This window comes from Schistocerca americana, chromosome 3 (genome assembly GCF_021461395.2).
Source record: "Schistocerca americana isolate TAMUIC-IGC-003095 chromosome 3, iqSchAmer2.1, whole genome shotgun sequence".
Taxonomy (NCBI): domain Eukaryota; kingdom Metazoa; phylum Arthropoda; class Insecta; order Orthoptera; family Acrididae; genus Schistocerca; species Schistocerca americana.
In genome coordinates, this window is record NC_060121.1 from 353188171 (window position 1) to 353200951 (window position 12781).

At 46.2% G+C, this 12781-nt stretch overlaps 1 protein-coding gene and 1 non-coding gene across 2 annotated transcripts in view; one reads left to right on the plus strand and one right to left on the minus strand.

Annotated features, from left to right (window-relative positions):
* Window positions 1-1948: 1948 nt before the first annotated feature.
* Window positions 1949-12781, plus strand: part of LOC124606078 (octopamine receptor beta-3R-like) — a 56714-nt gene continuing 45881 nt past the window's right edge. The window contains exons 1-2 of the mRNA XM_047138042.1: window positions 1949-2606; window positions 2643-2830. Of these exons, the coding sequence (XP_046993998.1) occupies window positions 1967-2606; window positions 2643-2830 (828 nt within the window). The 5' untranslated portion in view covers window positions 1949-1966. The remainder of the gene's footprint in view (window positions 2607-2642; window positions 2831-12781) is intronic.
* Trnat-ugu lies at window positions 5088-5162 on the minus strand. Its single transcript has one exon. It is a non-coding gene; the product is annotated as a tRNA-Thr (tRNA).

Consider the following 12781-nt stretch of genomic DNA (forward strand, 5'->3'; position numbering starts at 1 on the left):
GGCCCCTTTGGTTGTCATCCACAACATTGTAACATCACACAGCGGTACGGTACGTCGACGATAATCTGCCGTCCGTTTTCTTGCCCTTCAAGGCAAACTATTCTGGGCAATATCTCCCCGCATACGGGGAGAGTTTCTGCTGCGTATTCGTGGTTGCCACACCCTACCTGGACCAGCAAGGGCACCGATCTCTCCCCAGTTGCAGGCGTTTGGAGCATTATGGGCCAATCCGACCAACCAGGTCGGGACTTTGTGATAATTAGACAGAATATGGCGAGATATCCCTAAAGAGGACATCTAACAACACTATCAATTAATGACGAGCCGAATAACTACTCTCGTAAGAGCCAAATGTGGATTAACGCGTTATTTTTGATTTTCTGAAGCTCTTTCTCTGGAATAAATGATCCAGTTTTTCTGAAATTCCAGTCAGCTGTTTGTCAGTTCATGTACATGATAACTACAATATCTGTCCCACTCAGATAATTCCTTTGTGGTGGGTTGTTTTCTTTTCTTGAGGGTCTTACAGTGTATAACCAGCAAAACTAAATTCATTAGCATAAACGTAGTAAAATTTACGGAGGCCATAATAGTTAAAACGAGCACTCACTCAGACGATCTGACCGCGATTCCTCTCTGTTTCAGATCCACCGCAGCGGACTCGATCTTCTGGATAGGCGACAGAAGGTGCCCTGCAAAACCGACGGCAAGTGGGGCATCGCGGTGAATGAGTAACGAAGCTGCCAGACAAGAGAGCAAATTAGGCGGACGCAAGAGCGGCTCGTAATTCGTCGGAAAATTAACGGAAGTGAACGCTACGCGCGACGCCGGGCGGCGAAAATGAAATTACGGGGCAGAGACAGCACGCCTCGGTGCGCGGGCCCCGCCTCCAAAGCTGCGACCGCCGCCCTCATACCTGCCCCATACAGCTGCTGCGGGACAGCCCGCTGAATGCGAGGTGGCAGGGCGACAAAATGGTGAGCAGCGGAGAGACCGGCACGTCGGCCGTCGAAACGTCGCCAATGGGAAGCACACTAGAGGAGCTCTGTGGCGTCTTGGACAAGACGTAATGTAAACGAGACGAATACACGAGAATTTTACGTGTTGGCTCGTGACAAAGAATGGCATCATACTGAAAATGGTAATGAAGCATAGAATCTCATGGGGAAAATGATGTGTCATACTGGCAAAGAACCAAAATTAGGCTGCAGTAAATGTTAAATCGTTTTCTTAAAGTGGAAGCGAGTGTTTCAGACGGGTGCTAAAATGGCTAAAATGTCCCGTAGCAGTATTTAGGGATTGCAGCAATAAAAGACTTTTCCAGAGCTATTATGGCGTACAAAAAATGGATAAAACTGTATTAACCGATAGCGTACGATCACTAAGCAGCCAGTCTGGGACAATGAATCGAATGTCCTAGGTGATAGTGAAGGGAATCAGTAGCTAACGAATAGGGAAAGCACGACATCGGCACGGTACTATATCTGCAGAGCTGAACGTTAGGTCGGATTAGCCCAGTTGCTAGCTGCATTAGCTGAGCTAGGGAAGCATTCGGAAGCGAGAGGCGGCCTGCCGTAGCCATAGACGCAGCTGCACACAGCCTGCAGCCGCCAGCCGGGCCCCAAGCCGAAGGCGCGGTCCCCGGGAGGCGGGGGGCGGCTAGCTGTCCGCAGTCGCGCTTCCAGACAGCACCAGCGGTGCCGGCGCGATGCTGAGCGGAATGGCCGCCCCCAGCGAGCCTCCCGTCTTCGCCGCGCCGCCCCCGGTGCGGCCGCCTCCGCCGCCCCCGCCACCGCTGCCGCCCGGCAGACCCACGGCCGCGTGGGCCGCCGCCGCCGCCGCAGCCGCCGCCTCCGTCCCGGCAGCAGCTCCGCACAACGACTCCGCCGCCGCCGCCTCCTCGGCAGTGGCTTCGCCCTGGAGCCCCGAGGTGGCCCCCGCGCTGATCGCCGTCAAAGCGCTCATCATGGGCAGCATCATAGTGGCCGCGGTGCTCGGCAACGCGCTTGTCATCATCAGCGTGATACGCCACCGCAAGCTGCGCATCATCACCAACTACTACGTCGTCTCGCTGGCGCTGGCCGACCTACTGGTCGCACTGTGCGCCATGACTTTCAACGCCAGCGTCGAGCTCACGGGCGGCACCTGGCTCTTCGGCTACTTCATGTGCGACGTGTGGAACTCGCTCGACGTCTACTTTTCGACGGCGTCGATCCTCCACCTGTGCTGCATCAGCGTGGACCGCTACTACGCCATCGTGCGCCCGCTCGAGTACCCGGTCACGATGACGCAGCGCACCGTCGGCCTGATGCTGGCCAACGTGTGGCTGCTGCCGGCGCTCATCTCCTTCACACCCATCTTCCTCGGCTGGTACACCACACCGGAGCACCAGGACTTCCGCCGGTCCAACCCGGAAGTGTGCATCTTCGTGGTGAACCGCGCCTACGCCATAATCTCCTCCAGCGTGTCGTTCTGGGTGCCCGCGGTGGTGATGGTGACCATGTACTACCGCATCTACAAGGAAGCGGTGCGGCAGCGCAAGGCGTTGTCGCGCACCTCTAGCAACATCCTGCTGAACAGCATCCACGCGCACCGCACCAGCCACCGCAGCCGCGCCGCCGCCATCGCCGCCGCCGCTGCAGCCACGACGGACCCAGCTCAGCAGCAACAGCAGCAGCAGCACCTACTGCACCCCAGCGAGGGAGACGTCCAGCCGCCCAGCAGCAGGCAGTCCTCTGCTGGCTCGCAGAAAGCGCTCGCACCTGCCGAGATCAACCTTAACGGTGAGTACCAGCCTCTGACTGTATCCACCAGTTCAGATCATGCTACTGTTAGTACAAATGTAATAAAACATATTAGTCCAGTCGTACACGTCGTCCGCATATACACTGTGGTCAGAAAATGTCTGAAACGCTTGTAGGGATGTTGCTGGGCAGGTTGTACTGAGATTTGAATGTTACAAAAGAAATTCTATACGTTGCGCCGTTTCAGAGTTATTTAGCATTGAATTTAGCCAATCAGATCGTCGCGCGCGTAAATTCAAGTTTCAGCTGACGAGACAAAGCACTCGCTGGGCAACACTGCCCCTGGCAGGCCGCTTGAATGCGAGCGCGCGACGTCCCGATTGGCTAACTTCAATGCTAAATAACTCGGAAACGGAACAACGTATCGAATTTCTTTCTTAACATTTATGTCTCAGTACAACCTGCCCTGTAACATCCCTACAAGCATCTCACACATCTTCTGACCACCCTGTATATCGATGTGACTCTTACCGTCCCATTGATATGTTACTTCCTCAGTTGTGCTTTGGATCATAACCTGTCCAATGAACTTGCCATGGAGATCGTACATCCAACTCCCACAACTTGTTTGAGTGCGGTACCAAGAAGTGCTTTTTGTGCCTCACAGGTTGCCTCAAGGGCAATTATTGATAGTTACCACACTGTAAACAGATTTTTAGTGATTAATTTTACTTGATATTGTTGTTAAATACTGTACTTTCCATACATTTTAAAATGCGCTCATCCAACGATAGAGGCCCGTGTAAAATCAATGATGTTAAAATTTTCTTAAACTTCTCCCTGTTTTAGCTGATTAGCTCGAAGCTAGGATGTGGTAGGAAACCAAGTGATAAATATAGTGCATAAAGAAAGAGAAGGGGACTGTAAAATGAAATCTGTTGAAAGGATCATAATTGTATTGTACAACGGTCGTAACTGCTTCTACTTTTCTTAAATAGTTTCTTGCTGCTGCTGCAGGTCGTTTCCAGTCCCCTTCTAGAGTGGCCTATAAGCAAACAAACATCTGTCTTTTGTCTACATTTCGTCAGCTGGTCTTACCAAGGTTGCGGATGCAAAACACAAATACCACACACAGAATGAGTACATATAAATTATACACACAAGCAAATAAACTGTATACTAATATTTAAGAGTAAGTGTTGCTGTGATAATAAATGTCCATGGGAATGTGGGTAGGCAGTATTTCAAAGTATTAATAAAGAAACAAATCAGTCTACCTCCAATAATTTAGTGAAAAATCGTTCTTTACAGTTCAGTTTTGCAATATCTGCTGGTAGTAATTTATTAAACCTTGTGTCTTCCATGTAAATCACAGTGTCAACATACTTTGTTACACAAAAAACTATAAGCCCTTGTATTGAACTGTACATTTACAGCACATATGCTGAGGTACTGCTAGAGAATTATAAAGGAGTTATGTAGAAAACTGACATGAACCCGCATGGCACACTTGAAATGTTTATACTCTGGAATTTTGTGTTGACTAATGCCAGTTAACATATAACGGTGTGATTGCACAGATGTGTTTTCAGCTGCTCCCTACCTGGGGCGACTGCTGCGATATCCTCGGTGCCGACGTTTCGTTGTCTCGTTGATCGATGGTCAGGGGCAAATACGGCGATGCTAAATTCCATAAATCATGTAAAGTGACTCCGAAGAGTAACACTGTAAAAACAATTTAAAAAAAGGAAAGCAATTTTCACCGCTCCAACATAAAACGTGACAAGACGCAACCGACCGCTGATCACACAAAACACCACTCAATATTAAACTTGGACAGCTGACTAACATACTCACCGTTATACAGCTCACCCTTGTTATTCGTACTTGCAAGAGCCAAACAGCATTTGTCGCTCGGCCCGTAGATACAGTAGTATCTATGATTGCATCTAACGACGCAACACTGTTTACTACAAAAGAAAAAAAACACAATAATTCATTCTATCCGTCTCGGCGGCATAACAAAACTCAGAGTCTCTTTTTGAATGTAAATTACACTCACATATCTGGTTCTGTATGTTCTGGGATGATTTGTGACATGGCTTAATTATTCTGGTTTACCATCGGCGATTTCTGGCACGTTCAGAGGCTTTAGTATGTTAAAAGTGTGTTGGCGATGAATCTTTCCCAATCTCCTCACTCTTACCAATCTTCAACTTCTTCCTCCTCTATACTTACATGGATTGATGACCTGCAGCCGTCTAGAACGAAATTAGAATTGTATTAATACCTTCAGCTGCTAACGGGCGTTGATATATATCAATGGGGACAGGTGAAAACGTGTGCCCCGACCGGGACTCGAACCCGGGATCTCCTGCTTACAGGGCAGACGCTCTATCCATCTGAGCCACCGAGGGCACAGAGCATAGTACGACTGCAGGGACTATGTCGCACACGCCTCCCGCGAGACCAACATTCTCACCTTGTATGTCCACACACTATATTCGTAGTGTCCCACCCCAACACACTCATTACTCGTGGAAGACATTCTTACCAAGTCCCGTAAGAGTTAGGGGAATATATGTGCTTCGGCACAGAAGAAGAAGGTCATGGCCGGTGTTGCCAGAACTATATACACTCCTGGAAATGGAAAAAAGAACACATTGACACCGGTGTGTCAGACCCACCATACTTGCTCCGGACACTGCGAGAGGGCTGTACAAGCAATGATCACAAGCACGGCACAGCGGACACACCAGGAACCGCGGTGTTGGCCGTCGAATGGCGCTAGCTGCGCAGCATTTGTGCACCGCCGCCGTCAGTGTCAGCCAGTTTGCCGTGGCATACGGAGCTCCAACGCAGTCTTTAACACTGGTAGCATGCCGCGACAGCGTGGACGTGAACCGTATGTGCAGCTGACGGACTTTGAGCGTGGGCGTATAGTGGGTATGCGAGAGGCCGGGTGGACGTACCGCCGAATTGCTCAACACGTGGGGCATGAGGTCTCCACAGTACATCGATGTTGTCGCCAGTGGTCGGCGGAAGATGCACGTGCCCGTCGACCTGGGACCGGACCGTAGCGACGCACGGATGCACGCCAAGACCGTAGGATCCTACGCAGTGCCGTAGGGGACCGCACCGCCACTTCCCAGCAAATTAGGGACACTGTTGCTCCTGGGGTATCGGCGAGGACCATTCGCAACCGTTTCCATGAAGCTGGGCTACGGTCCCGCACACCGTTAGGCCGTCTTCCGCTCACGCCCCAACATCGTGCAGCCCGCCTCCAGTGGTGTCGCGACAGGCGTGAATGGAGGGACGAATGGAGACGTGTCGTCTTCAGCGATGAGAGTCGCTTCTGCCTTGGTGCCAATGATGGTCGTATGCGTCTTTGGCGCCGTGCAGGTGAGCGCCACAATCAGGACTGCATACGACCGAGGCACACAGGGCCAACACCCGGCATCATGGTGTGGGGAGCGATCTCCTACACTGGCCGTACACCACTGGTGACCGTCGAGGGGACACTGAATAGTGCACGGTACATCCAAACCGTCATCGAACCCATCATTCTACCATTCCTAGACCGGCAAGGGGACTTGCTATTCCAACAGGACAATGCACGTCCGCATGTATCCCGTGCCACCCAACGTGCTCTAGAAGGTGTAAGTCAACTACCCTGGCCAGCAAGATCTCCGTATCTGTCCCCCATTGAGCATGTTTGGGACTGGATGAAGCGTCGTCTCACGCGGTCTGCACGTCCAGCACGAACGCTGGTCCAACTGAGGCGCCAGGTGGAAATGGCATGGCAAGCCGTTCCACAGGACTACCTCCAGCATCAATACGATCGTCTCCATGGGAGAATAGCAGCCTGCATTGCTGCGAAAGGTGGATATACACTGTACTAGTGCCGACATTGTGCATGCTCTGTTGCCTGTGTCTATGTGCCTGTGGTTCTGTCAGTGTGATCATGTGATGTATCTGACCCCAGGAATGTGTCAATAAAGTTTCCCCTTCCTGGGACAATGAATTCACGGTGTTCTTATTTCAATTTCCAGGAGTGTACTTATATGGATATGGCGTCTGTACTTTCGGACCATGCAGACATATGGACCCTCCCATTAAGGTGGCGTAAGGTCATTCTACTGATTGGAAATTATGTTCCAAAAATAAAGTTTTGTGATGGCCCTGGTGGCCGAATGGTTCTAGGCGCTACAGTCTGGAACCGCCGACCGCTACGGTCGCAGGTTCGAATCCTGCCTCGGGCATGGATGTGTGTGATGTCCTTAGGTTGGTTAGGTTTAAGTAGTTCTAAGTTCTAGGGGACTGATGACCTTAGAAGATAAGTCCCATAATGAAATTTTAAAAAAAGTTTTGTAGCCAAAAAAGTGTTGAATAATAATAAGATCTATTGGAATCCTTAATAAAACCAACACGCTTTCAGAAAAAAAAAAACATGTGTTGCATTACTTGTCGAAGGCCCCTCGAATTACTGCACACGTAGGAAATACTGCCACTTCTAACGCCACCTTCAGAAAATGCGTGAGCGTGAGCTTCCACATACAAAGTGTTTCAAAGTCTTTGTATCAAACATCTAGGATGGTAGATCACGACACGACGAACGACATCTGTTAGAGACAAAATGTTCGCTGTCGCTTCCTAGCAACGCTAGGGAGCTTTTTATCAGACTGCCCGACACTGTGGCAACGAGATTTAATTGAACTACGTCTACTAACCAGGTGTGCTTAATCTTCAAACTACCTTCCCTAGTAAATCGATAGGATGACTTTGAACAAGAAAACATTAATAACGCATTAATAACGCGTGTGTCTCAACAGAAACATATGTTTCAGATTCAGATCAGAAACTTAATTTTGCATGATCTCCCCCTGATCACGAGGAGCAGATGACTGGATTATAAGACACTTCACACGCACGTCGCAGAGTGTCTACTCCCTGCCGCCTCTCAGGGACAGAACCACACATGAAAGCAGGGATGGGAAGCATCGGCGACCATTTTGTCTCTATTACAAGTTGTTCCCCATGTCGTGATATAAACATCCCTAGACGTTTGACACAAACACTTTGAAACACCATGCATTTACTCTCAAGCTTTAACCTTTATAAGCAGTCTTTCTGAATTAAATTCCGTGGGGTGGTTAGCACATCTCAGTATCAATTTGGAATGTGTCATTTATTTTCAGTTTGTAATTAAGTTATGATATAATAGGTGGCATGTTGTTTGCAGCCCCTTCTCCTATAACAAAAGCTTTTTCCATTGAGCTTGCTTTCTTATTTCAGATAAAAGCGCAGGTCAATCTCTTATTGGTTCCAGCGTACATCAGACAAGATCACCTACACTCTGTTCATATTTGACATATTTCTTATAATAATTTGCGATTAATTCCGAGCAATAGAGACAATGTTACCTTCCGGAAGTCAATACGTACTTGAAAATCTAGACATAAAAGTGACTAGCGAGTCGCTAACGAAAAAGAAGAGGTTCACCACGAAGAAATTGTCTGAATGGGATTCAAATCTGTAGATGTGATGTACATGTAGAGACAAGCAAATGGCTACTATTTCAAAAAGACTAGATGATTTATTCAAGAAAAAGAGCTCCCCAGATTGTGAAGGTTAATAATGCGTTGGGCCACTTCTGTTTATTATTTACTATTAGCCGGTTTCGGCTATGATGCCATGATCAAGTGATAGCTGCAAGGAACGGGCACCAGTTACACACAATGTTATCATCTTAGTACGTAACGTTTTCAACGTTTAACTTTGGAACCTGCATAAGTACTGACAGTTCCTTACAACTACTATTTGATATGGATGATAGCCGAAATCGGCAGATAGTGGATAATATATAGGAATTAGAGTATATTTGCGCAAGTTTTGTCATTTCAGAAAATAAATTTGTTTGTAGCAGTTGACTGTATACAGACACACAATATGAATCTTTTATTGTGTTCATTGTGCAGCAATAACTCCTTTTGCCGTAATTAAGATAATCAAGAACGTAAATTGTCTCCAGTCAGTTGCTTTATGGTGTATGTTCATTTTTGAAAAGCCGTATTATTAGTACAAAGTATTAATCATAGCGTATTCTGCTGCATGTGCTAGTGTCTCCGTTCTAAAATCCCTCCGAATTAATGTCCGAAGTTCATTAGCGGTGTACCGCGACTGACGGAGTACGCGTCTGACGGACAATTAAGTTAGATTAGCGCTAATATCTCCATTTCATACGATAACACTTTTGACGCTATTTATTCTCACCTCTTAGCACTGCACAGCTTTTTCCGACCAAGATATTAATGTTCTACGAAATTACCTGTGTATTTTTAAACCGGGATAGCTCTTGAAGTTTCTGCTGAATTAATTATTTCCTTAAACGAGAAATTACTGCTTAAATCTTTTAATGGGCTAACTAGATTTAGTGAAGCTCAATAGCTACTGGTAGTGATTATTCATATAAAGTCTTGATAATGCTGACACTCTACCATTGTTTAGTACAGGATACCATTAGTATACTCTCACCGAAATCAGATCTGGGAAATTACTGCTCATCATGTATCCAGCTCCTACACCAGTATGCATCGACTGGCTCCTGGTGCCTCTATTTCCGACCATCCTCAAAGATAGGAACAACACTTTCGGCCACATAACAACCGGTTAAATTCTTTTCGCCGCGATCTACATGCGGTATCACCTCCCTATGAGCCGCAACCATGAAGACCCGAAGCAGGTAATCACAAAACTTCACCGAACACCACTATTGTCAGGTAAGTACTTTTCATCAAACGTCCACCGGGTTCACAACGCCTTAAACAGCCAATCGACAAACCGTCACACTTCTTAAGATGGTCTTCTTTTTCTTCATGACGTCGAGAATATATTCTTGTTTCGGATTTTGGAGAGTAACACGATCATGGAATGGAATGTCACAGCCTCCCACCGTATCGATTTTTTGCTTCCCACGGTAACTGAAGTACAATAATTTAATCTTCAATGGTGGACGACGGTGTCACATTATTGTTCTGTAATGTACGCTTAACGTTCACGCATCTTTGTCAGTGTTTGGATTTAGTTTTCTCCTGCTATGTCCACAGCAAACTCTTTAAAATACGTATGAGTGCATGTAACTTCCGTTAAACCAATCGAACGTAGTACGAATGTGGTGCCTACGATCGTGCACCATCCTTATTAATTCACTTCGGGCCTTAACTCGTGCTAAAATAACATTTAGTCAGTGCTACTTTGTTTATGAACCACGTCAAACACAGCAAATTCGCGCGACTGTCTACAGACGTTTGATCTGAAAAGACTAAAAATGTCGCTTCACAGTTATCTTCCCTGGTGTCAATACGTACGATGGCGATTAGTATTCATTTTTAACAATCATACGTCACCTATATCTACATCTACGTGGATTCTCTGTAAATCACATTTAAGTGCCTGGTAGAGGGTTCATCGAACCACCTTCACAATTCTCTATTATTCCATTCTTGTGTGGCGCACGGAAAGAATGAAAACCTATATGTTTCCGTACGAGCTCTGATATCCCTTATTTTATCGTGGTGATCGTTCCTCACTATGTAGGTCCGCGTCAACAAAATATTTTCGCATTCGGAGAAGAAAGTTGATGACTGTAATTTCGTGATAATGATGTCCACCCCATATCCTGTATCATGTCAGTGACATTCCTTCCCCTATTTCGCGATAGTACTAAAAGTGCTGAATTTCTCTGAACTTTTTCGATGTATTCCGTCAATCCTATCTGCTACGGGTCCCACACTGTGTATTCTAAAAGAGGACGGACAAGCGTAGATTAGGCAGTCCCCTTAGTTGATCTGTTACATTTTCTAAGTGTCCTGCCAGTAAAAAGCAATCTTTGTTTCGCCCTTCCCACAATATTTTCTATGTGTTCCTTCCAATTTAAGTTGTTGGGAATCTTAATTCCCAGGTATTTAGTTGAATGTACGCCTTTAGGTTTGACTGAATTATCGTATAACCAAATTTTTAGGGATTCCTTCTAGCACTCATGTAGATGACCTCACACTTTTCGTTATTTTGGGTCAATTTCCAATACAGACATCTTTTCTAAATCGTTTTGCAATTTGTTTTGATCTTCTGATGATTTAAGCATTCGATAAACGACAGCGTCATCTGCAAACAACCTAAGACGGCTGCTTAGATTGTCTCCCAAATCGTTTATATAAATAAGGAACAGCAAAGGGTCTATAATACTTCCTTGGGGAACGCCAGAAATCACTTCTGTGTTACTCGATGCCTCTCCGTCAGTTACTGTGACCACTATGATAGGAAATCACGAATCCAGTCTCGTCTCGTAACTGAAACGATATTCCATAAGCACGCAGTTACTCTTCAAGCCACTTGTGTGGTACAGTGTCAAAGACCTTCCGGAAGTCAGGAAATACCGAATCAGTTTGCAATCCCTTGTCAACATTACTCAACACTTCATGAGAGTAAGGAGCTAGTTGTGTGTGACAAGAAGCAACCATCCTATTCCACTTGCATCGTGAAACTAATATTGGGGTAGATTGAATCAGATGTGCTAAAACGTCATTCAAATTCTTACTGCCAAGAGGCTAAATAACAAAAGTATCGTCTACTTATCTAAAAGAAACTCGCATGTCACATGGCCCCCGAATCTAAGGCATGTCACTCCAAGTCTTCCGTAAACTATTAGTCAGCAATAGGTGACAAAGGGAAACTCCATCTGTCTGCTTATAGACTTAGTCATACAATAAAAAGTAAGTGGATGTCAACACGGACAGGATCGTTAATTCGACACCAAATCTAACCTCAGTTAAATGCGACAAATCAGACACAGAAACGAAAGTGAATAGAGGGACCACATCAAAAATTGATAGAATGTCAGAGTCGGTCAAACGCATTGCCTCTAATTCTAACGCGTTGTGAGAAATGCGCGGAGATCTTAATGTGATGCTCACACAGACCTACTAGTAGGCTAAACAGGGTAGCAAGGTATTTTGCTACACGATATATTGGAGCATCAATGTTACTGACAATCGCAAGGAGAGGAACCCCGTCCTTGGGGAGCTTCGGAAGGCTATATAAACTAGCGGGAAGAGAACAATAAGAATTAAGATTCTTCATAGTCTCGTACGACAAGCAGTTTTTCTTCAGGACGCTTTTAGTCTTTCATAATAAACGAATTTCTCTCAACAGTTTCTGTCGGGTCAGCATCGACCTTGTGATAAGCTGAATCAGATAGTGAACACTGAACATTCTGAACGTAATTCTACTTGTCCACGGGCAAAATAACAATATCCAGATCAGCCTTTAGTGAACGTAAAGCAGCCCTCTCTGCCACTATGATATTACAAGCGTCCCGCATATCCTCTTCCGCAACTTCAGGCGATATTTTTATAAACAGCATATTCAACAGAACTAATAAAATCAACTACTGGTGAAAGCTTGGGCGTCTGTTCAAAGTATAAACCTTTCCCTAGCATGGATAAAGCTGCATTGTTAAAAGATTTCCCAGCGAGATGTATCACTGATCGTCGAGATATGATACGAGGATTACCCTCCTATACAAGGAGAAGTTTCAAAAATGGTTCAAATGGCTCTGAGCACTATGGGACTCAACTGCTGAGGTCATTAGTCCCCTAGAACTTAGAACTAGTTAAACCTAACTAACCTAAGGACATCACAAACATCCATGCCCAAGGCAGGATTCGAACCTGCGACCGTAGCGGTCTTGCGGTTCCAGACTGCAGCGCCTTTAACCGCACGGCCACTTCGGCCGGCGGAGAAGTTTCAGAGTGAAATTTCCAGTCACACTGCGACCGTGCACCACGGTCCACCTAACCAGAAGAAAATGTCGACAAGGTTTGAAGCAATCTGTAATTGAAGCCGAAACAATTATCTGGAAACAAAATCTAAATGTCGACAAGTATAATTGAGCCTTTCAGGAACAAGAAATAGACCAATGCGTTGCTTGGCGCGATTGGCCGCTGGAGAACTAATATGATGCGCAGCTTTGGCAAACG